Here is a 27856-nt window from a genome sequence, read left to right as displayed (position 1 = left end):
CCGTGCCAGCTCAGAAAGCTGGATGTGGATGTAGTTTATAACCTGGTGATTCTTGCTATCTGTAGGACTAGACCTCACTAAAATCTCCAGACTATCATGTTTATGCTAGACTCTTCCCAGACTCCTGAGCATTGTTCGTCAGTCAATGGAACCCATTGTTATGAAAGGGAGTCCATGGACTAAATTATGCTGGACCCTTCTAGTATTCTACTTTTCCTGGCTCTTTATCCTGAACACTATTTCTCAGTCAATAGAACCATTCTTGTGGAAGAGGGCACATTTACTTTGCAAAGGCATTTTAATGTAGTCATGCCTTAAGCTTTATTGTGATAATTTTCATAAGAAAACTTTTTTCCCAAACTTGTTAGGCTTAAATATGTCAAAAAATAAACTGCTTGTGATCAAACTTTAGAAGTTGGAACCAACACCAGATAGCTAAGGCATGTTGAACCATATTTCCTTCTTGCCTCATATGGGCTGCTCCTCTGCCACCCATGACACTTGCAGGGATCCCCACAGAGAGTCATGCTACCTGAGTACATTTTAGCTGTCTCATATATACAATATATGTGATATAATATATTTGTTTTTCAAGACATAGCTGGTTGAAGGAATATGGGCTGGTCTCTCTCTTCTGCCAGCCTCTGACTTCTTCAGGCTGAGGACCCTCCGGCTGCCCTCTATATGCAGCCTGGGGCTGGCTTCTGCTGGGTCCCAGTAAACACCATACTGAGTAAAAGTGATGAAAGAAAGCTATGGAATAAGCACATGAGCTGACTGGATGATGGGGAGCTGGTGATGAGACCCAGAACCCAGCGAGCATCCATCTTCCACCCCACCTCCAGTGAACCATTATTCTCCACCCCAAGTCTCTGTTTTAGCTACAGACAGCACATGTCCATCCTCAGGCAGGGCATGGAGGAGGGAATGCATTAGATCTCTACAGTGACAGCCTCCAGGAAATGACCTCTTACTCTTTTCCGCATCAGTTCCTCCTGGCACCAGAGCGAGGCCTGAGGATGTCACATGTCACAATTGCAAATCCTCGCTGTCCTTTAGAGCACCTCTTATGTAACCACCTCACTTTCTGCTATACACACACACACAGACACACATACACACACAGGCCCTGCTCTGCTTTCTACTTCTCTCTCATTTCCCACTACAACTTATACAGAATGAACTGAAATGCATTTGTCAACTGCATTTCTCAGGCTCCTTGGGTTACTTATACAGAAGATACAACCCCAAATGGCTTAAGGAACAAAGAGGGTCCTTGAAACATCCTAGATTCCAGGCACTCAAAGGAAATCTTCAGGATCGTATTTACTCTGCGACTGGGCTCTGATTTCTTCTGCACTGGCTTCAAGGAGACTTTAACAAATGGAAGGCAGAGACAACTGCCAGGACCTTAGTAATCTCAGTAGTTAGAAGACATTTCTTCCCTAGCATCCCTCTGAGCCTTCTAGAACTCATCCCCACCAGCCCTGTAAGGGTCACATGCTAAATTCTAAAGTAAACATCCTATCCAGGGTGAGGAAAACCTGTGGTTCAATATGAAGATATTATTCCTTCAGGGAAAGCTGTGACAGAGGGCAGGGGATGGATGAATAGCAAAGAGTATGGCCAGGGGTAAACTAGCCAAGGTGTGGGTATCTCCATCCACTGCCTCCCTCTGCGTTGTTGCCCATGGAAGACCCACTGAAGGCCTGTCTGCAGGACTGATTACAGGAACCACACAGGTGAAAACATGGTGGGCCCAAAACAAGCATTTTGCTTTTGTACTATCGGTCTCTCCCCATCTTGGAGTCTCTGCCCAAAGCGGTAACAAGCATTGAGGTGGTTTGAATGGGTGGCCGAGGCTGAGCGGGAGTTCAGCTGAAAACGAGGGATGGAGATAGGAGGAAACAAGAGGGCGGGGGATGAGCCCAAGGTGACATTTATTGTTCCTGAATAGAGAGACACTTAGCCAATTTCTGCTCCATTCTTATAAGCAGTGACATAGGGGAGGGGACTTGCTTTATTTAACTTTCTGTTCACAGCATGACACTTCACTAATGCTGCACAAGACACCTGTGATAGAGCCACCTAAGCAAAGGCCTGTCAAGTGCGACCTGCAGGCAGAATGTATGTCATGGTAGAGACGTTCCCAGGATCCTTCCCGGGCAGATCCTTGGCTGCTGCAGGTCTTGCCCTCCACTTGAGCCTTCATGGCTGGTCTTTGGAGACTTTGGGGGCTACATCAAGGCTTATTCCACTTGTCCCTTCTTCTTCCTTGCACAGTTGTCTGGCTTTAGAAGTCTTCCTCAGACCAGCAGGGTGTCTCAACTTGCTTAAGAAGAGGGAGCTGACAAAAGAAGGTTGAGAAAACAAATGCTGTTGCCTGCTTACCAAGCATGGTTCTGTTATCCTCAAAAGAGCCTAGGCTTTGGCAGCTCTGTGGGGGTGGAGAGACTAGGGTTAGGGTTAGGGTTAGTCTTAGATTGTCCCTTCTGCGCAGGGACATCAGGATATGGTCTCTGGGCTGCCTTGGGGCTTTTTCCCCAGAGCAGAGCCAGAAAACCAGAGAGGATTCCCCACTTTATACACCAAACCAATGAGGCACAGGTGGAGAGAGAAACTGAGGCCAAAGCAGCATGGGACATTTTACAAGGACACAACCCTCACACCTCCCCCAGCTTCTGTGTGGGACAGTGGACCATGCCATGCCAGGTTGGATGGGTTCAGAATTCCTGGAACCCAGGCACCCACCTGAGATGGTAGGCAGTTCCCTACTCCCTACTAGAGTCCTGGCCTGGAACACGTGACCACACTTCCCACATAAACAAATGTGGCCTGTGGTCACATAAGCCCAGAACAGAGTTCTCCATGCTAATAAGGTATCTGGAGGCCCTAAGAGTTTAGCCAATAAGCTTCCCTTCCCGGGCATTCCTTCCTACAAAAAGTATTTAATCTCTGGTACACCCTGAGAAGATGGTATGCACCCATTTTCCACAATGATCAATCAATAAACAGTTTGGAACTGAGGACTGTCTTTTTCATCAAGGACCACCACGGGGAGCGTGGAGAAGACCTTCACTTACAGAACCACGCTGCCGAAGCCTCTCACAGAAGGCCCCTCTGCGCTCCCAGACAACCACTGCCAAGCTAAGGACTATTCACAAATGAGCTAAGCTGGAGTTACCCTCACCCTCACCCCAGGCTCCTCATTGTGGCCTGCTAAGACACACACACACACACACACACACACACACACACACACACACACACACCCTTCATTCCAGACTCCATGCACTTTCTAGAGGCAACTGGATGCCTGGGAGCTTGGGAACCCCAGCTTTAGCTTTTTCCTACCCCATGAGCGGTGTATAGGTGTTTCACTTGTGCCCAGCACCTGACAGCTACAGGAGCAGCATAAGGTAAACACAGTCTAATGTCTCAGTTTCCTGATTTATCAACTAAGAAGAGTAACAGCTATGTGCTGGGGTAGCTCTAAGAACACTGAGTAAAATGATTCATGGCTGAGGCAGACCTGAGTCTAAAGGAGCAATGTTGGAGGTACCGCAATACCTGGCCTCAAACTGTATGGCAGAGCCACAGCAACAAAACATTACAATACTAACACAAAACAGACCTGTAGATCAACGGACAGAGAAACAAATCCACACTGCTGCAACTGCCTCATTTCTGATGAGACATTATTTAAGAATAAAATAAAACCTCTTCAACAAACGATGCCACATAAACTAGGATCACGTATGGACGAATGGAACTAGATCCATATCTCTCACCCTGCTCCAAAATCTGTCCAAAGTGGATCAAAGATCTAAATGTAAGAAATGAAACTCTGAAACTGCCAGAGGAGGATAAAGGCGCAGACCAGGGCCCTGCAAAAACCATTGCAATAGCTCAGGCTGTAGCAAACGAGTGAAAACTGACAAATGAGATCCCACGAAGTTGCAAGGTTTCTGAAAAACAAGGGAAGCAATTGCCAGCCTGAGGAGACAGCCTACAGAATGGGAGAGAATGGTTGGCAGGGGTTTAACATCTAGAATGCATAAGAACTCAAACACCAAAGAAACAACACCCAATCAATACCGGAGCAGATGTCGGGAGCAGAGTCTTCAAAAGAAAAGATACAAAGGGCCAAGAAATACCAAGAAAGCAAGTTATACTACTTCACACTGATATCACACCCCATCCCTTTCAGAAAAGTGCCGTCAAGAAAAATTACAACAAATGACGACAAGGATAGAGGAACCCTTATTCACGGCTGGTGAAATGAACTGTGGGAAGCGGTGTCGTATCTTCAAGAGACTAAAAATAGAGCTGCCATGTGGCTCCTGAATGTACACCTGATAAAGAAAAATGAACAAACAAAATGTAAGGCATGTACACAACAGAATCTATTAACCTTAGAGGCTAACTATCCATTTGTTTACTACGGGTACCCAGGCTGGCTCCACAGTGTGGTGAACAGTGTAGCCATGAATGTGACTGTGCAGTAGCTGTCTTGCTGACAGTCTCCTTTGAGTATATCTAGGCATGGAATACTGAAAGTCTACCTTCAGTATTTTGTTTTAATTAAGACAGAGTTTTTCTGTGTAGCCCTGGCTGTCCTAGAACCTATGCTATAGACCAAGGTGGCCTCAAACTCAGAGATCCACCTGCCTCTGCCTCCAAAGTGTTGGGATTGAAGGCGTGTGCCACCATGCCTCACCCTACCTTCAGTTTTTTGAGGACCTTCCATACTGATTTCCACAGTGGTCAGTGGCTGCACCAGTGTGTGTGTGTGTGTGTGTGTGTGTGTGTGTGTGTGTGTGTGTGTGTGTGTGTTTGTGTGTGTGTGTGTGTGTATGACAGAGAAAGAGACAGACAGAGAGACACACACACATACAGAGAGAAAGAGTTTTCCTTTGGTACTCTCTCCACACTGATGTTCCACAGTGGTTATTCCAGTGTGTGTTTGTGTGTGTGTGTGTGTGTGTGTGTGTGTGTGTGTGTGCATCCTTTTGGTACATTGTCATTTGTTTTCTTGATCACAGCCATCTGACTGGGGTGTGTTGCAGTCTTGGTGTGATTTTGATTTGCATATTTTTCTGACAGCTAACCATCTTCCTCCAAATATATATTGTCCATTTGTGCTTCTTTTTCCTCCATATTAAACAAAATAAACCTCATTTAAACACCAAGAGACTTGAATTAAGGGGAAAAATATCTAGGACCCATTTTTCAAAGAGTACTTTACCCTACTTAAAGAAACACTGTCCCACATGTAACTGCAGTGTACAACAAAATCTGTAATATTGTCCTTTTATAATACTAAGTGAAACACATTAAAATTCTCCAGTCAGAGTATACATGGCTTATTATGCTGTTGGGTCGAGCCAACTGTCATTTCTAACTGAGAACATGTTTTTGGTCTTTGGCAACATTCTGGAGTGAGGTGGTAGGTGCCTGTGTTAGGTCCTTGCGCTTGTCAGAGCCTCTCAATCACTGCTGGCCCTCTCCGCATCCTCCTCCCTCCCTTCCAACTGAGCAGGTGCAACTGTCTCACAACCTGGCTGCTCATCAAACTAGAAATGAATCGGCCTTATTGACAATCCCTGTCATTCAGGGTAGCTTCCATCAGTTCACTAGATGGCATGTGCCTCTCAATTTTCTACTGTCCCACAGAACCACCCTACTCCACGCCATGCAACTAACATTGTCACTCCTCTTAGTCGGGTGTAGGTGTCCCTCAGCAGCCACACAATTAAAAGGGAACAGATCCACCCTATAGAACTCATCTGTATCTCTCCATTGGAGAACTTGTTCAACAATTTTGCTCACTAAGTGATGGAAAGATTTGGGGGAGAGGGACTGATGAATTTGTTTAGCTCTTTCGGCATGGCCAACAGTACTCCTTTGTTAGAGGCACAGCGGACAAAGATCCTCTCCCCATCCTGTCTGCTGTCACTACACTCTGGTGATCTTTCCCTTTGCTGTGCAAACACTTTCAAATGTCCTGTTAGCCCTTGAAAATTATTCTTAATATCGTGTTAACCTGTTAGAAGTTTTTAATCTGTTTTAATCATATTAAATCCATGTATATGTTTAAAAGTAGAAAGGAGCTAGTGCTGGGTGAAGGAGAGGATGGTGGGTGGCGGCGGGTGGGGATGAGGCAGCATCAATGTGGTCAAAGCACCTGAATGGGGATGCCGTTAGAAAGCCTCCGCTTTTTACAATCAATGTACACTAATTTTTTTTAATGACCTGGTTGGTGAGAGTAAAAATGAATGAATTATTCCTGTTATTGTCCTCAGTGGAGAGACTGAGGCATCGTGGGGTTAAATATTCTATTCTGCCAAAAGAACTGGGATTAGAAACTAGGAATTTTGACTCCAGCCCACAGATTTGGTCATAATCCAAGAAACATGTGTTAGCAGTCTCGTGGCTTCCCCCTAGTGGCCAGGCTGGTACCTTGCCTTGGCCACACTACAGTCGGTGTTGGGGGCTGGGGAGGAGAAGGCAGCTGAAGTGCATGTGGTGTCCGCCCTGCTCATTCAAGGCCTGTCTATGAGGAACAGGAGTGAGATGCGTGTTCTCCCAGCCCCTAGGCTCCCCATCCGAGCCTCTGGGGCCACCCCTTTCCTCCTCTGTGACTGCCCTTTCTGATTCTGCTTCAGACCTTCTCTTTCCTTGTGGGTTAGACCATCTGGTCATAGAGACAGTTGGCTCCACCGTCCAAGTTCTGAACTTAAATTTGTCCTCCATTTTTTTCATGGCCACTCAATGAGGCAGGTACTTTCCTTATGCTCAGGCTTCAACGGTAATAGAACCGTAGGCCCGGCACGCCTGCTCACGACTGCTCGTCACAAAGTTCTTGGGACTCTTTATACTCTGAAGCCAGGACTTTGACTTCCTGGACTTCAAAAAGTGTTTCGATAATATTAATTGTCAACTCAACGGGCTTTACGGCCATCCAGAAAACTAGCCTCTAGTCATGCCTGTCGGGGGTTGTCTTGATTGTTAACTGAGGTTAGAGGACTCCTCCTACTATGGGCAGCACCATAGCCTGGGCTGCATAAGGAGGCTAGCTGAGCACCAGCATGAGTTTATCACCCTGCTTCTTGACAGAGAATGTAATATGACCTTGAGTTAGATTTCGACATGTATTGTCTGGGCCTTCTACCTACTCCTAGGGAGACACTGCAGTGAACCTTTGAATAGAGAAAACGGCTTGTGAGCATGTTTCTCACACAAGAAAGGAATGTCGGGTGCAGAGGCACAGCTATCGAGGTTCAGAGTTAAGGGCTTCGTGTAGCACCTCCTCTGGCATCTGTTTAAAACATGAGGCCCACCTCTTCGTTGACACACCTTACTGGAATGCCATTTGTCTTGATGGATCTAGCCTCGGCTTCAGATGATCCCAAGAGTTGTCAAGACTGTAAGTCATGCTTACTGTCTGAAAAGGAAGGCCAGTCACTGTTGTATCCCTTCTCAAGCACATCCCTTTGCTTAGTTCTTTCAGACGGGCCTACCTGAAGCAGCTCCATGCTAACACACAGGCCCGTGGATGCTTTCCTGTGGTCAGCTTCTGTGAGTGAAAGCCCAAGGTCTAGAAAAGGGGCTGGTAGGGGGTGGTTATGGACAATCACTGGAGATAAGATTAAGGTCAGAGCCTGCCTGGTCCTCTTAATATCCTACAGGAAATGGGGATGGAAATTCTTCTGGCATCTGATCTTGTTTCCCCCTCCACCTAAAACTCTTAGTTAGTTAAAAGCCTTCTCAGCACATAGGAAAAGACCAGAGAGAGGGAGAACGGGACTCGTAGAAGGGCCACAGGAAGTTGGTGGCTGTGATTAATACTGATGACAATCCAGAGCCACCTCTGGGTCTGTTAAGGAAGTAGTTTATAAGTTGCATTAATGGAGATGTGAAGACCCACCCTGAATGGGTTCCACATCATTCCACAAGCTGGGATCCAGGATTTATTCAGGAGAAAGTAAGAGAAACATGAGCGTTCGCCTGTGCTTCCTGATCACAGACAGAATGTGGCCTCATGCTCTCGTTGTCATGCCTTCTCTGCCCCAACGAATTGTACCCTCAAACCAAAATAAACCCTCCCTTCATTCCATTGCTTATTGCCAGGAATTTGGTCATAGCATTAAGAAAAGTAACTGAGACACTGGCTGAACTGGAATTTAAGCCCATCCCTAATTCCCAGCTTAGGGATGGCTGTTCAGCAGAGTAGGCTGTCACAGGAACTCCAGCCTAGCACTTCCCACCATGGAAGAAACTTCTTCAGGAATCCCTCAATAACAAGAATTGCTGTGGATAGGAAAGTGTCGGAGTGTCACTGTAATCATAATTGCTATGGTAACCTACCTGTAAATTTGGTCAATGAGGAAGATATCCTACAGTCATAGAAACCTTAATAACTGAAGTATAAAATAACTCAGAAACCTCTCTAAGGCACCAGCCACCTAGAACTGGACAACACCAAGAAGTCCTCTTTAGCTTTGATCAGTGAATTGTCTTAGAGACCTGCTTAGACATAACCTCTCTAGAACAGACTATCTCAGGAACCCCAACTATAGAGTTGACTGTCCCGAAAACCAGCATCAAGAACGTTTCTCAGGCATAGGTTCTGTGGCTCAGGGTTTCATATTCATTTTCAGTACCCTTCCCAAAGGACATTCAACACCGAAGAGAGAGGAACGATTATGGGATTCTGGGATTGATATGAGAAAGAGAACTTACTTTTAATCAGCCAGTTGATGAAAGAACCCGGGAAGCTTTTGTTCTGGAAAAACAAAACAAAACCAGAAAACTCACAGTAAGTGTGTCAGGCTCTGTGTCTCCTGCAAACCTGATACCAACTTTGCAAATGAGAATAACAGACAAGGAAAGGAGGAGACTTGGAGATGGGAATGGCTTTGCCCAGGTCAGACACAGAACTTTCACAACTCTCTTCCAAAACTCTGAACTTGAGACTCTGTCCTCAGACGGCTGAGGGCTAAGAGGCTGGAGAGACATTGTCCTTGGACAGGTGAGGGCTGAGAAGCAGTGGACTGCTGATCCTGAGATTCTACTTTGTGGTAGAATCCAGGAACTGCCCTCAAGTTCCTGGCCATACCACAGCCTGGAAAGATTTAGGGTTGGGAGAATATAGGCAAGGCTACCAGAACCACTGCCCCAGCACCCTGAAGACTCCATGTATGAACCTGCCAAGCAATAAACTTGATTGGTTGTTTAAATCATTTTAAATCAAGGGCAAATCAGAGAAAGCCAATATTTCTTTGAGTTCCTACTCTGACCCACATATGCCAGGCACTTTCTCACCTAATCGTTAGTTCATAGTCATGGTTCTGGGCATCATCTCATCAAGTACACATTACTTAACGGACCAGTAAGACATTGTAAAACTTGCCAGTTAAACCATGCTATCCCTTTGAACAGAAGATACCAACTCTGGGTATGCTATGATACAGGAAAACATCTATGCTGGAAGAGACAGGTGGTGGAAACCGTGTGTGGCTGTGAAAATCACCCCCACCTGAAAGACGAGAAAACTAGGGTTCAGAAGTGAGGGTGTGGTGCTCAAGGCTGCATGATCATTCAAAATCAAAGCTAAGGTTGGCGCTCTTGATAGCACAGACTGGGCACATCCCAGTCAAGGAGGCCTCACATGGGGACACCTGACTTCTCTGAGGAAGAGGGGGAATGGGCTCTTCATACCTTAAAGTTCATGCTGTAAGTACGTTCATACAGAATGGGTTGTGCGGCATCGAGCAAGTTGCTGTTCCCCGACACCCCAAATGAGGTGATATCTGATGGAGAGAAGGAGACAGGTGGCAATGGAAAGGTCAGAGAAGACACAAATCATTCAACTGATGGAAACAGGGGCTCATAAAACTCACTCGTCCATTCCTGTCACAAGCAGGCATGTCTAAAAGAGAGATTATTCCCCATTTGTTGAGTGTGTACTGAAGGCACAGAATCCCACCATCATCCAGGACAGGGTGGTGGGTGTTTGCACCCTGGCAATAGCAATCCGCCTCTTCTACAAGCAGACCTATGTATTTCCAGACCCAGCAGTATCCTTCTCTCCCTCTCCCTGTGCCTTCCACTCTTCTTTCCATTCATCTGCCCTTTTTCTTTCCCCCTTTCTTCTTCCCCTTCATTTAGCCTTCTCAGTAGCTTATTTTTTCCATTCACTTGGTCACAGTCCATCTCACCTCCCTTTGTCTTCACACACATCTGCTGACAGACCCTACTTTCCATTCCTCACATATCCATCGATGATATATCACACATGCGCACTGCAACACCATTGCTCTTTGATCGTTAGTCCTTCCTTCCATCTCTCCTCAAATTCTTTTATTTGTGTTTTCCTTCCATTTCCATTTGCCTGTCTTTTATATCCTTCCACCACTCCTTCTGCCTTCTACCATCACCCTCAACCCCACACTCCTGTCCTCCTAAATGTCCGTCACTCTTCTGCTATCTCTCTACCATTTTCTCTCATTCCACATTTCTGCTTTCCCACTCACTCATGCCCACCATTTCCCTTCTTTCCCTTTCCACTTCACGCACCAGCAGATTTTATTTGGGGGGTGGAGGTCTACCATATACCCAATCTGGACTGCCAGATAAGTGGGAGGGGCAGCAAATGCAACCAAGTCCCCTAAGAAGCTCTAGGCTACTAGGGTAGACAATCCAGAAGTAGACATTTCCACATAATACAGTGAATATTAAATGGGTGCGCCCAAGGCTGCAGGAGTCCTGAGGAGGGGACTCTTCTCAGAAAGAGCCCTAAAGGCTTTAAGATGGACCAACCATGGTGATTGCACTAGAAGATGAAGGAGTATTTCAGGCATAGAAAGCTGGAGTAGGAAGTCCTACAGAACTCAGCCACTGTGTCCCCAGACATTGTGGGGTATATGGAGGTGGCTTAGGTCACTCCACTAGAGGAGGATGAGAACACTGGGAAATTAGCTTCTGGAAAGACCTTGACGACATGCCCTGAAGTCTCCACTTGATCCCCCAGGATACTGGAGATCTGAGATGTAACTCAGAAAGCTCTCTCTAGCAGCTGTGTAGGAGTAGGTATAGTTGCTACTGTAGCAGTAGACACACGAGAGCAGTGTGCAGGCAACAGCTCTACTTACTTTTGAGAATAGCCAAGTGTTGGTTGATGATGTAGAACCAGAATCGGACCACTGGGCACAACTGCAAAACAGAGGATTGGAGGCCTTGCTAAGAGGGTACTTACATATACCTCACCAGTATAGACATGCTGAATCCTTTGTAATCTAAGACATTTTGACAGACAAGTCTCCCACGTAAGATGGAGGAAGTCTATCACAAACATGTCACCATCTCCCTCTTGCCCAGACTAAGCTACCTGCTGCACAATGGCCCCTCTACCACTGTCTTTTTCTCTGTCCCTTCTTCAGAAACAGGAGCCTTGACAAAGGACAGGAGAGTGAATGCATAGCTCAGTAGTAAAGCTGTCCCATTTGACTGCCTCTGCTCACATGGGCTGCTCCCCCATGCCACTAGATACAGCGCTCTCTCCACAGCTCATGTTCATGCCAGGACCACATTGTCAGACTTACTATGTTGGGCAAGGAGATGTTCAAGGACCATTTTAACATTGATTCCATCATTTTGGAGAATGCACTGAGGAAAGGAAATGGAAACATTGGAAATGATCGTTACCACTCAGGGCTTTGAAACTCTCTGCTATACAATCTTAGTAGTGGTTAGGTCTCTGTTGTTAAATCAGTGCCTCTCAACCTGTAGGCTGTGATGCCTTTGGGAGTTGAATGACCCTTTCACAAGGATCATATATCAAATATCCTGCACATAAGATATTGACATTACAATTAATAATAATAGCAAAATTACAGTTCTGAAGTACCAATGAAAATAATTCTATGTGTGTGGGTCACCACAACATGGTCACTGCATTGGGAGGGTTGAGAACCACTGTGTTAAATTACGCAAGTATGCATTTTCAGACATCCCCAGTGAACCTAGCTTAGACCGCTAATGTCTTTTTAATATGTCTTTTACTTATTCTTTTTTAATCCATCCCTGAATCTATCCATGCCCATCCATCCATCTAACCATGAATGTGTGCACTCAACATATCTTTTATCCATCCATTCATCCATTACCCATCCATCCATGAATGTGTCCACTCACGTATCTTCTATCCATCCATCCATCTATCCATTCATGAATGTGGGCACTCACATGCCTTCTGTCCATCCATCCATCTGTCCATCCATCCACCCATTTCTCATCCAATCAGCTTTCCATTCATTCTCCTTCATTTTCGCTCACATATCTTACATGGTCTTGTTTCCAGTGTGTCTCCAGAAACAACAGTGTCTATTGGCTCAATGTGTGCTGGATAAATGATGATAAATATGAGGCAACTTCTGCCCTTAAGAGCTCACACAGATACCTTGGGAGACAGCAGCCCCACAGGAAAAGCAATGTGGCAGAGTTCCTACCCAGCATCTCTCCATGAGAGCTTGGAAACAGGGACACCCGAGTTCTCCACAGGGTGCTGCCAGGGAGGCCTGTACTTCCAGCCCAAAGGTGTCTCCTTCTGCTTGGTATTCTAAGCTCCTTGAGACAGAGACTTGAGTGGAAGCAGGGCATTAAAACACTAGTAGCATAGTTTTCTGGCATCTTGGTCAGATTCCATGGAGCCTGATAACTACGTCATGCATAGCACCATCCCATGTGCCCTGTGTGGTGCCCAGATCCCCTGGGTTTGGACCTACCCTGTATTCACTTGGATCCCAGTGAATACTGCCCGGCAGCTCTTCACAGTAAATGAGATTTGACCAGGTTCCTTCTGTTCCAAATGCAAGGGGATCTCCATGTCCACATCTACTGTGGCGCCACTGAGAAATGAGAGCACCCTGGTCGCACGGGAGAGAGCTGTTAGAGGCTGAATGCATGTCTGGGAATACTCTAAAAGGTTTCACTGGAACTTGCAAACAGGTGTGGACACTTATGGGAGAGGGGTAACTGATACACATACTTTTAAAAAAAGATTCCTGATTAGCCTATATATACTTTAATTTACTTTTTATTATATGTATATGTAAAGTCAATGAAATAATCTATTGGAATAAATGCTTAGTCATAGCTCAAGACTCATTTAAAATGAGTCTAGTGAAAGGCTGCCTCTTTCCATGTCTGCCTAGAACTCTGCCAAACTCATGCACATCTCCAGTACTAGTATCTCCTCCTGAACTTACATACATACCCACATCCACTCATGTCAAGTGTGTGTGTGTGTGTGTGTGTGTGTGTGTGTGTGTGTGTGTGTGTGTGATGTGTGATGGTGTATATATGTTATGGTGTATATGTGGGGGAAAGAAAGAGATAGTATGTATGTGATGGTATATGCATACATGTGTTGTATATGTGATTGTGTGTAATTGTGAGTTTGTGGTGGTGTTTATATGATGATGGTGATATGTTCATGTATGAGAAATGGTATGTATGTGATAGCATGTGCATGTATGATTGTATTGTGAAATGTGTAATTGTGTCGACCAATGAGCTTCAGGGATCTACCTCTCTGTGTCCTCACCAACACTGGGGTGACAGGCACAGATCATGAACCATATCATGAATACAGGGTAGGTCCAAACCCAGGGGATCTGGGCACCACACAGGGCACATGGGATGGTGCTATGTGTGAAGTAGTTATCAGGCCCCATGGAATCTTCATGTCCTCAAGCTTGTGCCACAGATACGTTTCCAAATGAGCTCTCTCCCCATCCTCATGTGTCATCTGACTGAAGTTCTATCAACTGTTTGGTAAGATGGCAGTAATAATGGCCCCTCCCCTAGAAGCCTACAGTGTGGATTGAAAAGAGCACTCAAGGAAACTGCTGCCCAGAACCTGGACTGGGTGAAGTACACAAGAATATTACAAGCATTTTATCACCATCACCAGATTTCTGTAAGATAATTTGGCAGTGTTTATCAAATTATAGGGTGGTGATGTAACATGCAGTAATTGAATGCCTGCCTGGGACAACTGAAGTTCTGGGTTCAACACCCAGCACAGTAAGTAAGCAAGCAAGTAATAAGCTATAAATTGTGCTCATGAGGCTTTCCAATAATTAGAGAATTAACAGATTTATTATCTGTACCAATCACAGAGTTATTTAAAAGAGTGACCTGGTAAACAATACTGGTGTCTGTCCACAGGATAGCTCACAAGGACCATGGTGCATATGTGGCATGGAGCAATTATTGCTTTACAGAATGGTTGTGGGAAAAGATCTCCAAAGAAGTCAACTGAGAGCTTAAAGGCCAATGTCGCTCAGGAGGTTTTCTTTTGTGTTTTAATTTCCTCCCCACATTTGTTTCAACACAGCTTCAGACTATGGCAGAAAAGCAAAAAGGCTGACTTCTATTCCTGTCCCTCCATTGCTGCTATTCTAAGAAACTGTATCAAGATCTTGGGAAGATGCTAAGATGTCTGTTGAAAGAAAGAACACCACCCACTACCAATAAAACCACTTGCTCTCCCGAGGCATTCCCTCCGTTCCCTTCTCCCACTGCAGTTAGCTACTTTGCATCACTGTGGCCAAATGTCCAACAGAAACAGCTTAAGGCAGAAAGTGGGTGTTTTGGTCTCAGTGTTTCAGAGATACCACAGTTCATCTGCTGGGGAAGGCAGACCAATGGGATCCCATGGTGGGATGCATCTGCTCTTGTCATGGCAGAGCAAGAAACTGAGGCACCTGGAGCTCAAGGACCTTCTAAGGCTGCTTCTAGTGACATATGTCAGCCAGGCAGGCTCTACCACCCAGAGGCTCCACCCAAAATAATGGCAGAGTTAAATGCATGAGCCTACAGAGGACAGTCCAGATGCAAACCATAACATTCCCCATTTTGCTCACCCTGTGAAGTTGATAGCCAACTTGGTCTGAAACTTAATTTCAAGATCGGATGAGGCTAAGACCTTCCATGACAGCTGCACAATGTCGAAACGTGAGACGTTGAGCCTGCACAAGAAAAGTGAGGTGAAGTAGAAAAGCCAATTTCCAGGTCTCCTTAGCCCCCTACTCAGGCTGCAGTGGCTTTCCTTCCCTCCCTCCATCTCATCCCTGTTCCTTCTATCCTTGTTGTTTATTCTGAGACCCATTTCTGTAAATCCCAGATCGGGAAAGCATCAGCCGGTAACTGATGTTTGTATTTGATTACAATGGTAAGAGAAAACACAGATGCCATATTGAAAACCTCAGCTGACAACTGTGGGATTAGCTTGGAACAAAGGGGTTCTTTGACTCACTGGGGGACAGACAATAACTAAGGGATAAGTGGTCAGGGCATCTGTGATATGCTTTCCTGGTATGACTTACCATATAGCTGGGCTCAGACAAACCTTCATAAACCCAAAGGATAGACTGTGTTAGAGAAACAACACTAGGCAGTGACTGACTTTGGAAGAGGAGGTGGTGACCTCATTCTAAACTTTCTAAAGAACAAGTCAGACTAATGTCTTTCAGGTACCTGGAACCTTCTCTGATGAATGTTTTAAGGAGTTGTCTTAATGCTAAAAAAGTCAAACTCACCGGCTGTCGAGTTTCCCAGAATTCATGGTCTTCAGAACATCATTCATGCCAGAGAGACTCCCATGGCCACAAAGGCCACCCAGGGACCCTTTGCAGACCAGGCCTTCCACAGCATTGGTCCCTGCTGCCTCCAGGAAATCATTTTTGATACTAAATGATACTCTGCCACCCAGGAGTAGCATTTGTAGCTTTTCCCTTTCTGTGACTAGATTTGGGTTGTTGAGAATAACAGTACCCAACAGCCCTTCCTGGGCCAGCATGTCTTGGTTGAGGACAGGTGTTGGCAACTATTGGTTAAGGAGGTTGCTTAGTTCTCTTTAGAGTGCCTTCATATGGACTGTGATGAACTAATAGAAGCAGCCCCATCATCCACTGGAGTTCCCGTGCGGACAGTACATTCAGATAGTACTTTCTCAGTGAGACCAGGGTGGTCAGAGAAACACCAAGCCTTGATCCAAGATGTTAGGTTACAGCTGTCTCTAGACAGAGCTCATAAGAGTGCACACTGGACCTCACAACACTTACACATTCAGTCTCCTCCTCCCTCAGGTGGGAGCCTTCCACATGCCCTGATATCTAGACCAAGGACAATCATAAGAATTATAACTTCATTTTTATCAATGTTTTCCAGACACTGGCACCTAGACAAGCAAGGCTAGGTCATGTGACATGGAGCCTACCAAATCCACCCCTGAAAATCTGTAAGGCAGAAAATACCTTTGTCTGATAGGTGTGAAGGAAATGCCCTCTCTCCCTTCAAGGCTCCATTATGGCTGCTTATTGGCCAAAATTATTAACTCTTTCCAACATGTTCTCCCACATCAGGGCCTTTTCATGGCTGCCTATGGCGATGAGCCTGTAACTCTCCTTATAAAACTCATCCAAAGGTAGATTCCTGGCAGCATCTTTTAATGAGCCTGTTTTAATTTCTAACATAAGGATGACCTTGCCTCGCACTTGACATAACCATTATGTAACTGACATTCAGAGGAATCAGAGACAAAAGATACTCTAAGCCTAAACTAATCATGACTGTGTAGAGTGGTCATTAGTCTAAATCGGTCATGGCCATTGGCTAAACTAAATCCGGGTTCCTGTTCCAGACTGACTAAGCCCCCAGATAACCCAGCCTCAAACTGACCATCCATTGACTTTCCTTCAAAACTTTTATATGACCTAAAGCCACAGTGGACATTTACTGATCCTGATCAAATCTTCCAGAAGATTGACCCAGCGCCATCTTGACCACAGCAACCAGAATGACCTGTTATCAGTCCAATCATTTGTTAAAACTGTTCATATTGATCCACATCACCAGATGACCCAGTCCAAGGCTGACTATTTGTTGACCTTGCTTCAGATCGACCTGGGCCACCAGGTGACACAGCCCCATACTGACCAGAAGCACCACTTCAGACCCGGAAGCACGTCCTAAATGTAAAGCTCATGACACCCACCAGCAAAGGGGCTAGACTGCCTTGAGCACCCGTGGTCATAGTGGCCAGGCTGTTTATACTCTTTTGACCCAGCTGCCCGAAGGATACTTGGCTGATAATGCCACTTGTGTCCAAGTCTCCTGGGATCTTCATCTCAGGTTGATCAAGCTCACCCACAATGTCTGGATTGATCTCAGGTATCTTTACAGGTGAAGACATGGTCTTAGAAACTGGGATATTTCCACTGGCATCTCCCAGATTAATGTATTCACCTCCATTATCATTCAGCAATCCTGTATCCAATCCTGTATCACCACTTCCACTTTTGAGGCCTGCTGAGACAAAGACGTATGGCTGAGGCCTGGGGCACAAGCTCCCATCAGGGACAGAAAAATAGGTGTTCCATGCAGGGCTAGCAGTGGCCAAACCCTGGAGCCAGGTTCCTTGCAAAAGAAAAACCAAGGTTCAGGCTTGCACATGAGCCTAGGAGGCAGTGAAAGGGCAGATATGTGCAAAACACACTGGGTCAGCTATGACGGAACAGAGGTGTATAAAGAGAAGACAAATGAGCAGTGGTACTCTGACAAACAGAATAAAGCCTCAAAGAGGGAGCAGCCGCTTTGGTTGTTCACAGCTTCCCAGATCTTAGTTTACTTACACGCTCGCGCACACACACACACACACACACACACACACACACACACTATTTATTCTTTTACTTCAGTGCTGGTGATAAAGCCCAAGGCTTTGTAAAAGCTAGGCAACTACGCTTTTCTAGTACGGAGCTACATCCCCTTCTACCTCTAGACCTTGGATTTCACACCCAAAAGGGGACTTCTGAACTTTGAGACATGTAGGATAGCTCTTCTTCCCCTTTATCAATATTTTCCTTTTGACAGATGAAGTACCTGTTCCCGATATCAGAATTACACCTAAGGCACTTTCCAGGAATGTTATTTCAAATGAAGACTCTTCAGAGATAAATGTGGGCCAGGCTGTAGACTAGGAGGGTAGGAGTTATCTACAAAGGGTTGGTCATCGCACCAGAAGCTGGACACTCCCCAAGCAGATGCTTAAGCTCTTACCTGGGTTCTTAGGCACTTTGGGACTGCTTTTGCTAAAAAAAAAAAAAAAAAAAAAAAAAAAAAAAAAAAAAAGCACAAATTCTTCACTTAGCCCACAGGATAGAAACCTGGCCTTGGGGCTTTGACTTCAGACTCCTGTTTGCTGCCTCCTGGACATGTCAATCATCCATCCACCTAACTTAGCTCTTTCCCCTGCAAGGCTGAAAGCTCAAGGGTAGGCCACTGCTCTAAACCTGCAGACATCTTGGATTCCAGGAAGAGCAAGCCTTAGAAGACAGACCCTTGCAGATGAGGACAGCTGTCTATGAGTAGGGGCACACCGCATAGCAGAAGTGATGCCTTGTGAGAGAACCAGACGAATCTCCTCAAATGATGACACCAATAACAACTTCAGAACATCCTTCGGAACCAAGGTGGAGAACCAAGTATACCACACCTTGACTCTGAGTCCTCATCAAGCAGGTCTTGCTCCTCATCCCAGGTCTTGCTGGATTGAACTGATAATTCCAGAGTCCTAAAGATGGGCTTGGGGGCTCCAGGTTCAGTTAAAGTTCCTTTCTCTGCTTTGCTCACCATTGTTCTCTACTTTAATGGGCACATTGTGGCAGGTGCCTGAGCCTGCAATACTGGGGCTGCCAGAGCTTAAGTTTTTGCTCTTTAGGGCAAACGTTCATGAGACTGAGACCCTTAGAATTGAAGGCTAGAAGGATCTACCTGGGAATTGGTTCTAAAAATGGAAGTTTTTGTTGAGATGATCAATAATGGAAAGAAGGTAGTTTACTAAATCTAGATGCCTAGATGTGCCCCAGAAGGAACAAGGTGTCTCTGGGGGAGGGCACAGTGCCTCCAAAGGCACCCAGAGATACTGGCAAATTATCTGCATTATTCTGGTGAGCCAGATACACTAAGAGGTGTCAGTTTGTCTCTTTTGGAGTTTCCTTGGATAGAACTCCCAAGAAAGACGGAATAGCTCACCTGATTCATGAATGGAATCTTCCAATAGAGCTCCACTTCTGCTAAGCAGACAGCCAAGGAAGAGGAATAACCACAAGAGTCTCATGTTCACTGCCAGCACCTGTGGAGACAACGGCTGGTGGGTGGAGTAACAGTAACCTGTGAACCCCGAGTCCTGGGGTCTTATGCAAAACTCACAGTCATTCTCTATGTGGTTTAGCCAAGCCTCAGTTTCCCCACCTGTAAAAGCAGATGCTTCTTACTTTCTTTATATGAAAGATCCTGACATTGGATGTGGTGGGGAGAGCCCTCGAGGCAGTGAGTTCCTTTGCTTACGTCGTTAAAGCTGGAATGTTGTGGGTTTTTTTTTTTTTCATCAAGTTTGTCGTTTGACAGTTAAAATGGTAAGTTCTTTTTTAAAACAGAATTCAGGGAAGAAATAAAGTATGGGGATGTAAAATGATTTGCCTAAGACCACACTGCTGGCGACAGAGAAAAATCCAAAGCCAGGCAAGCTGAGCCCAGACCCTAACTATGTTATAACAGGGGAGCTGGCAGAAGTGATTGGTCACCAAAGCTACCCTATACTGAGGACCTAGTTTATGTGCTAAGTGCCTTTTATTCACTACTTAGCAGAATTAAATCCTTCTAACAACCCTAAGATGAAATGGAAACAAAATGTTATTGCAAGGGTCCTCGGTGGCTAACAGTAGAGCTAGAACACAGAGATGTTATTGTGTGAATTCACTCTTAGCTATTTGGGCCAGAGGTTGAGGGGTGGTGGAGTAGGTTTTCAGAGCTTTTCAGAGATGGTCACATGGTAGTCTTCTTCTCATGTGTGTGCTTACAGCATCTCTGCTGCTCCTCCCACCAAGAGGTAGGGGCTATGTTTCCTACCCCTAAATCTATATGGGTGAGGGTTGGTGATCGCCCCAAAAAATAGAACACACATAAGTGACTTTGTGACCTAGAGTCTCTGCTGTCAAAAGGATGTGGCTTCTCTTCTACTTTTTCTTTTCCCTCTCCCTCCCTGCTTGCCTTTCATACTCCTCATAGTGAGGAAGTGTAGGCCATGATGGAATTAAGTGTTCGTGTACTTAAGAGATGTCAAGCCACCCTCATGAAAGAGGAGAGCATTAGGACATGGCTTAATGCAATAGTTCAAAGGTATCACCCTTCTGTTGCTGGATGGGGAATGGAGCCATGTTACTCTTCAGCTGCCCTTTCAGAAGACCAGGAGAAGATTCCGTGCTATTGCAAAATGGAGTTGCCTGTCAAAGGGTCATGTCCTTTTGACAAGGTTGGTTTGACCACTCTTGTGTCTGAAGCCTCTGAAGTAAGGTCTAGCTTACAGCACTGAGAACAAGAGCAGGGACTGAGACTCTTGGATTTAATATGCTGGCAACTTGTTCAAAAAGTTTAAAATCACTTAAATATACTTTATAATGACATGTGTCTTACATGCATCTGTCCTGGGATTGCCGGCTTGACAATTAAGCCTAGGTTGTGAGGGACTGAGCCAGATGGAGGAGAAGGCAGCCTCTGTGCACCTGAAGGTTGTGAAAAGAAAGAGGGCAGGAGGAGAAGGATGGGCATGGAACAATGGGGTTAGGCGTGCATCTGATACTAGCCTGAAAGTCCTAAACCTGTGGCCTTGGTCAGGATGATGGCAAATGGGAGAAGTTGGGCTGTGGAGCTCCTAGGGCCCGAAATGCCAAGAAGGCTGATGTTTGAGGACATCACAAACAGCCATTACCCTTTCTCACAGACTGGGCAAGGAGGTACATCAGAGCAAGACCACAGCAAGGAGGACATATTTGGTGTTCTGATGTCCCCTGCAGCAGGCGCTTAGAAACAACTATGGCTAAAAAGCCTTCATCACTCACTTGGGCCCTTGACTTACTTTGGATTTAAGAGGAAAGGCTCAGGGAATTGTCTACCTGCCAACTAAGAGCAATTGTCCATAATAATATGGTTATACCCTGGAGCAAAATTTATCTTATGAGAGCCAGCGAGATTACTTCAAGTGTTGGCAAGATTAAAGACTTCTTTGACCAAGTCACCTGTAAGAACCTGTAAGCTGAGACAATGATCAGCTAGACCACATCTTGAGCAGGACTTCTCAATTGCTCATACCTTTTGCCTCATCCCCCATGTCCTAGTTAGCTTTAATTGTTAACTTGACTCAATCTAAAATCATCTGGGGGAAAATTCTCAACTGAGTAATTGTCTTTATCAGGTTAGCCTGTGGACACGTCTATCAAAACAAGTCCTCTTGATTATCAACTGATGCCGGAGGCCTGGCCCACTCTGGGTGGCACCATTCCTAGTCATATGGTCCTAGGCTATACAGAGGTTAATGATTGTGACAGCAAGCAATGTGTCTCCATGGGTTCTGCTTTGAGTTCCTGCTTAAGTTCCTGCCTGGACGTCTATCAATGATGTATTGTGAGCTGTTGGTGTAAGCCAAATCAATCCGCTTAAGGTTCTTTTGATCAGTATTTTTAGCACAGAAAAAAAAAATTGAAACTAGATCACCTCAGTTCTTCTTCTACTTAAACCTAAAGCTGATGGCATCCCACCAAAGATGCCTTGGAAGTCACTGCTCCCCTTCATCTGTTCTTCCCAGTAAGCATGCAATGACTACATCTCTCCTACTTTCCACCAGTCCTTATGTCTTTACTTGGTGTGCACATGACCAAGCCTAGCTCCTGTGGCTTCTGTATCCCAAGATTTTGTCTCATAACTGTGGTTACAAACTTTGGTGAGCCAAATCAGGAGAAAGGACATCTTTGGGATTTCCACCAGCCCCAAGTGAACCCCCAGTGGGAAGACTCTTTAGACGTTCATATCCTCATTCCTCTGTTTAAACTGCAGTCTCACTTCAGGACCCCAAACCCAGATTGTCCCATGGAGTTTCTGGAGTCAGTTTTTTGTGGGGGAGTTTTATCTTTTCACTTCTGTTGCTGCTTTCTACCATTGTCCAGTGGGTCAGAGAAACAAGTGCTCAGACTCTAACAGTCTTGGAGCCAGACCCTGGGTAAATTCTTCTGGCTCTGTGTACCTCAGCTCTTGCTTCCCCTTCCCCTTGTCATTTTTGAAAGTCTGGAGAAATGACTCTTAGGTTAAGAGCACATCCTTCTCTTGAAAATCTAGGTTCAGGTCCCAGTGTCCACATCAGGCCACTCACAACTAACTGCCTGTAGCTCCAGCTTCGGGGTATGTAACATCCTTTCCTTTCCTAGTTTCTGAGGACATCGCATGCACAAATACACACAGTGAGATACACCCATACATACAATTGAAAATAAAAATAAAATCCTTATTGTTTTTGAGGCTTCAGCATTTTTATGAATGAACTTGAATTCTTTCATTTGTCTGATAAGAAGATGGTTTCTTTGTTGGGGGTGGGGGCTCTTCTGAACCATTAGTATTCTTTTGAACTATTTGGGTACCTCCTGGTATGTAAGGAAAGCCTGAATTCTGTAACTTGTGATGGAGCTGGCAGGGAAGGGGGGTTAAGTACATAGAAAAACAAGGGTATTTGGTAGATCTCTATTGTGGTTTGAGTGACTGTAACCATCCAGGCGAAGACATTCTGGAGAGACACTCCTGTCTCAAAAATCTGACTAGCAGAGTATTGAAACTATGAACTCCAATGAATTGGGAATCCCCCCCACCAAAAAAAAGACATACCTGGAGAGAAAAAAAAGTGCCACCAGAGAAGAAACTTGTCTCTTATAAAAGAGATTCCACACAGTCCTAACAACTCACCTTCAAGACGAGACTGAAGCCAGACAGTGATGGGTCGACAGGACCACGCCTTGACCAGGACTGCTTGGATGGACATATCTTTGACCCCTATGCAAATTTCTATCTCACTTTAGACCCCAAACATGGACTAGAGGTGTGGATGATCCCTGGATCCCTTTGTTCCTCTTCCAAGTGTGGTTTCATTAAATAATCTCCTTTTCCTGCTTTCCAATGTTAATTTAACTCTCTTAACTGTTCTATTAAGAACAGGGGGCCGGAGCCGGGCGTTGGTGGCGCACGCCTTTAATCCCAGCACTTGGGAGGCTGAGGCAGGCGGATTTCTGAGTTCAAGGCCAGCCTGGTCTACAGAGTGAGTTCCAGGACAGCCAGGGCTATACAGAGAAACCCTGTCTCGAAAAAAACCAAAAAAAAAAAAAAAAAAAAGAACAGGGGCTTTGGGACACAAGTTGTGAGCCCGAGACTGTTAGCATAACCTCAGACAATTCTAAGTCTGTACCATCTTACTGGCCCCAGTGAGAGTTCTAGCTGACTAATCTTTATGAGTCTATGCAGATTTATCTAAGGCTACATGATAACTTGATACAATGCTTGTGTGCCATCCTGTGTACTAATCTAATAGCTGTGCCACTGATAATTGGATTGGCAGAGGCTGAAAATAATCTGATGGCTGCAGCAATAATCCCTGAAGGGACCAGTGCTTCTTCCAGCCCACTCTGGCGATGATAGGTGTTCTGGGTTAATTTATACTGCTGTAAACAGCATAAGGGTGGAAGGATTTGTTTGTCTGACTGCTCCATCCAGAGTCCATTACTATATGGGAGCCACCATAGAAACTTGAGGTACCACTTCTGTAGCCAAGAGAATAGAGAGTAAACGAGTGGGCTGGTACGTGCAGCCTGTTTAGCACTCAGCTTGTTTTCTCTCCTCTTATGTAGTTTAGGGCCAAGCCCACGGAATGGTGGCACCTACATTCAGAATGGGTGTTCTCACTGCAATTTACAGTCCCTGTAGACCTGCCCATAGGCCCACGTGATCTAGATATTTCCTCAACAGACATCACTCTCAGGTGATTCTAGGATGTGGCAAGCTGACATTGAAAGCAAACATCAGAGTAGGTGATTAGGGTCTTAGGGGGTATCAGTGGTGTAGAGGTCCAGGACATGCCTCGTATCTCATAAAAATCACCTCGGGAGAACCTATCCCATTGCTGTAGGGGGAAGTGCTCAAAGTAAGGTCTGGCTCCCTAATTGGTTCTTGATTTGGTCAATGAGGGAGGCTGGGAGCCAGAGACAGGTGGGACTTCTAGGTACCAGGGGGGGAAGAGATGTAGGGAAAGAGAAGGGGCTTTTGCTGCCATGCATTGGAATGAGAAGAAAGCAGCAGTCGTGTAAACCCTCAGGGCAGCTAGGGCCTGCAGCCTCCACCTTGGGCCTGGATGAAGGAGGCTGGCAGGAGCTAGCTGACACAGGCTAGCTGATAAGTTTAGGGCAGGAGATTCTGTGCCCAGCAATTGTGCTAGTAGGCAAATTCTAAAGTAATAAAGCTTCCTGAGTCTCTTTATCCGGGAAACAAACATGGGTAGAAGAGAGAAGAAGCCAGGCTGGGAGATTATTGACATTGATCCTGGGCTAAGCCTGATGGAGCCGAGGGAACTGGGGGGCGGGGGGGCAGAGCGTAGTCACCAATCCCAGAGCCAAGGTGGCAGCCCATCTGGAGCTAAGCCAGGAGGGACTGGGAGTGTAATTGCAGCTCCCAGGAAAATACAGTAGCATGTTTTTAAAATTACACGCAGGAAGTCCAGCAGTTCAGCAGGTGTGCACATAAGGGTTGGTCACCCATGCTCCACATAATTGGAGTTTCCTGAGCCATGTAAGAGGAGCTAGCTGATCCTTTTGTGACACTCTGGGAAGGACTTTCCATTATGCAGCAGTGATCCCAAACATTCCCCCAGTATCCATTCTTGGTAAGCCACCAAGATGAGCATCTAACCCAGAAGAACATGATGGAAAACTTTACCTCCTTCTAGAATTCTTTAACTAAGTAACTAATAACTAAGTAGAAAACATATGGCTGCTTGATTTTTGCACACTTTCAACATATCGTATAATAAAATTGCTATTCTTGTCATGCCTGATTAAAACATGTATGTATGAAGTAATAAATATTTGGGGAATGGTTTTAGGTCTTCCTCAACAGGTTAATATACAGGGGCTGTTGCCTCTGCATCATTTCTGTTCATTTCTATCTTCTGTGCTGATTCTGCCTATTGCTCAAGGTCCTTCTTTATTTTAACCAGGGCCTCACTGCCTTTCAAGAATTTCTCTATTAGCTTGGGGCTAAAGAATAAAGAATAAAACTAGTTATTTTAAAGCCAAGTTTTCGTTGGCTGCTAAGGGGCTTACAAAGGGGCCTGTGCAGACAGGTGGCCTTACTGTGTCCCATTCCTTCATAAATACCATCTGGATTCATCTCAACTTTGTAATATACTTGAGGCTGGTAACAACTGTGCTTTCATAAAGTACCCATGTGTAGAGAAATGGTTTCTAAGATTGCTTTTCTCTAGGTCTTCCCTAAGACTAAGACCATTGAGGTAAATACTAGTTAGCAGGAATGAAGAGAGGTTCAGTGGTAAAAGCACTGAGGGCCATGGTTCAGTTCCCAGCACCAATGTGGTGGCTTCCAACCATCTATAGCTCCAGTTCCAGGGGATCTAAGGCCTCTAGCTGGCCTCTGTGGGCACTGTACATATGTGGTGCATATAAACACACAGAGTCAAACACCCATACACATAAAATAAAAATTTTTAAATCTAACATATTCAGAAACTATGAAGAATTAAGGTGTACACTAGTGAGAAAAATAAAATATGTAATAAACATTTTTTCTGAATTCAATAGCTATAGAAAGTATTTCAAAATAAATTTAAGTTTTCTAAGGTCAAGATTCAATGCACTGGTGAAAATTGAATGGAGCTGAATTATCTGTGTCTAAAGTTACAAGGCATTCTCAAGAGTATTATTTTGCTCTTAGTGACATTTGAAAACAATTGACTTGAAGGACAAAGGTTTATGCCTTATCAAAATGATTGTAGTTTTTCTGACCTTTTCAATTTTGAAACTACTCAGGAAATCAAGACTTAGCAGAGCCAAGGGTCACTTAAGAGTCTGTTTATGTTAATATTTCATATTATTCATATTCATTATGTTAACATCCACCTTATAAGCAATTACTCAGAAATTTTTAATATAGCCAGTAGCATATGCATACATTGCTAAAGGAAGGAAGAAAGGAAGGAAGGAAGGAGAGAAGGATGGAAGAAAGGAAGAAAGGAAGGAAGAAAAGAAGGAGGGAGGGAAGAAGGAAGGAAGAAGAAAGGATGGAAAGAAGGATGGAAGAAGGAAGGAAGGAGTAGAAAGAGGGAGAAAGGAGACAGTCACTCATGGTTCCTTGGCCAGTTGTACCACGCCATCATGATTTTCAGTACCACATCTCATTAGCTCAAAGCCATATGCTTTTTTTTTCCCCTTATTTTACTCTAAAGTAGGATTGTAATTCACAAATGGATGCATAGATAGGAGGATGGCTGTTATGCAATTGATGACATTTCAGTCCCCTCTGAAGGATCCTGAAGATGAAGTAGTTGGAAAGAATCACTCTTAAAAATTGGACAGATAAATGGAGTTAATCCAGCTATTGTTGTTAAAGACCCAACTTAGTAATTTCCCTATCAACAGCTCTTGGCTCATGAACTCAGCTGTCTCCATCCACTGCTGAAGCCTGAGCTCAGTTCTGCAAATGACTTTGCGCATCTGGTACTTGTGTTGAAGTAGCAAGAAGCATTCCTGTTCCCACCAGCCCCACTGAACGATGACAGTGAGGAGGATGCTATTTAAGTGCCAGTCCCTGAGCTGGCTCCTGGCTCACATCAGGTTTTGTCCCCTCCTTTCCAGGAGTACACTGTCTTCAGTTCAACAATGCTAGTCTGGCATTTTTACAGTTACAGAATCATTACTTTTGACTGTCAGAGAAAGAAACCTGATCCCAACAATATTAGGGGGCAACAATTTCAGGGCAACATACATATATGTGTCCTGGAAACGTCTGCATAGAGATGAGCTAGATGGCACAAGAGTCCTGAGCTCATCTGGTTTTATCTCCCTCAAATATTGGTGTCTGCTGTTTTGACAGGCATGATATTCAAAAGTGAGGTGACCTGAAGGGTCAGTGACGAGGCAGGATGGACCCCAGAACACAAGTCCCTCCTCACCTAGACACTTTCCTTGCTTTGGGAGTGGGGATACAGGGACCTTACCTGGGTTACAGCTCTAGCCACTTAGGACATATGGGTCTCTTGCACCTGCCTCCAAAGTGAAGGCAGAGAGAAGAACACTTAAATAGTAGGTAGCCCAGTCCATAGGACTGGTCAGGAACAGGGGGCTGGGCCAATGTACTAGAGACCTGAGCAGGCTGTTGGAAGATGGGCCACTTCCGCTAATACAGAACAGAGGTGAGGCGGGCAGGGCTGTGCCCTGGGGACTTGAGGAAAATGAGATCATGCATATCAGTGACTTGGGCAGGAATGTGACTTCCTGAAATTGAAAATATCCAGGCTGGCTTAAATGCATCTGTGTGTCCATAGGGGGGTCAATTCCTGTGTGTCTGTGTGTGTGATTGGGGGTGAGAGTGGCTGTGTCTCTGCTCTGTTTGAATGTCTGCAAAGCATCAAGAAGAGTGTTAGGTTGGCCAGACTCCCCGGAGTACCCTAACCATCCATCGCAATCTGTTCCAGGTACCACATAAGCTCTCGGGAGTCCCTATGCTGGGAGAGAGTTTCTGGCAATGGAGAAAACTGTCCCCTCCTGTAAAGATCTAGCTATTCCTGAGAGAGATCCTGAGATTGCCTCAGAATTCTGCTCACACAACCCTGAGAGGATGCATGAACTCTCAAACAGCCTGCGCTGTTATGTCTTTCTTTCTCTTTTGGGTGTGCTGGGGACAG

At 45.2% G+C, this 27856-nt stretch overlaps 1 protein-coding gene across 1 annotated transcript; it reads right to left on the bottom strand.

The window, feature by feature from the left end:
- Positions 1-1922: 1922 nt before the first annotated feature.
- On the bottom strand, positions 1923-27208 carry LOC116092468. The gene is made up of 11 exons (XM_031373722.1): positions 27170-27208; positions 19105-19204; positions 17153-17376; positions 15609-15895; positions 14934-15038; positions 12789-12929; positions 11607-11670; positions 11157-11217; positions 9724-9815; positions 8746-8788; positions 1923-2347 (listed from the first exon to the last, which is right to left on the bottom strand). The coding sequence occupies exons 2-11, from the start codon at positions 19187-19189 to the stop codon at positions 2334-2336; spliced, it is 1116 nt and encodes a 371-aa protein (XP_031229582.1). The 5' UTR covers positions 19190-19204; positions 27170-27208; the 3' UTR covers positions 1923-2333.
- Positions 27209-27856: the final 648 nt, after the last annotated feature.

The sequence above is a fragment of the Mastomys coucha genome, unplaced genomic scaffold, assembly GCF_008632895.1.
Source record: "Mastomys coucha isolate ucsf_1 unplaced genomic scaffold, UCSF_Mcou_1 pScaffold15, whole genome shotgun sequence".
In the NCBI taxonomy this organism is placed as follows: domain Eukaryota; kingdom Metazoa; phylum Chordata; class Mammalia; order Rodentia; family Muridae; genus Mastomys; species Mastomys coucha.
This window is presented reverse-complemented; position numbering and strand designations above follow the sequence as displayed.

Coding starts and splice junctions, on each gene's coding strand:
- LOC116092468 (XM_031373722.1), bottom strand. CDS start 19,189: ATGAGACTCTTGTGGTTATTCCTCTTCCTTGGCTGTCTGCTTAGCAGA. Junction 15,896..17,152: donor CAAGTGGCATTATCAGCCAA/GTATCCTTCGGG, acceptor CTTAACCAATAG/TTGCCAACACCTGTCCTCAA. Junction 15,039..15,608: donor TCTGGGAAACTCGACAGCCG/GTGAGTTTGACT, acceptor TTTCTTGTGCAG/GCTCAACGTCTCACGTTTCG.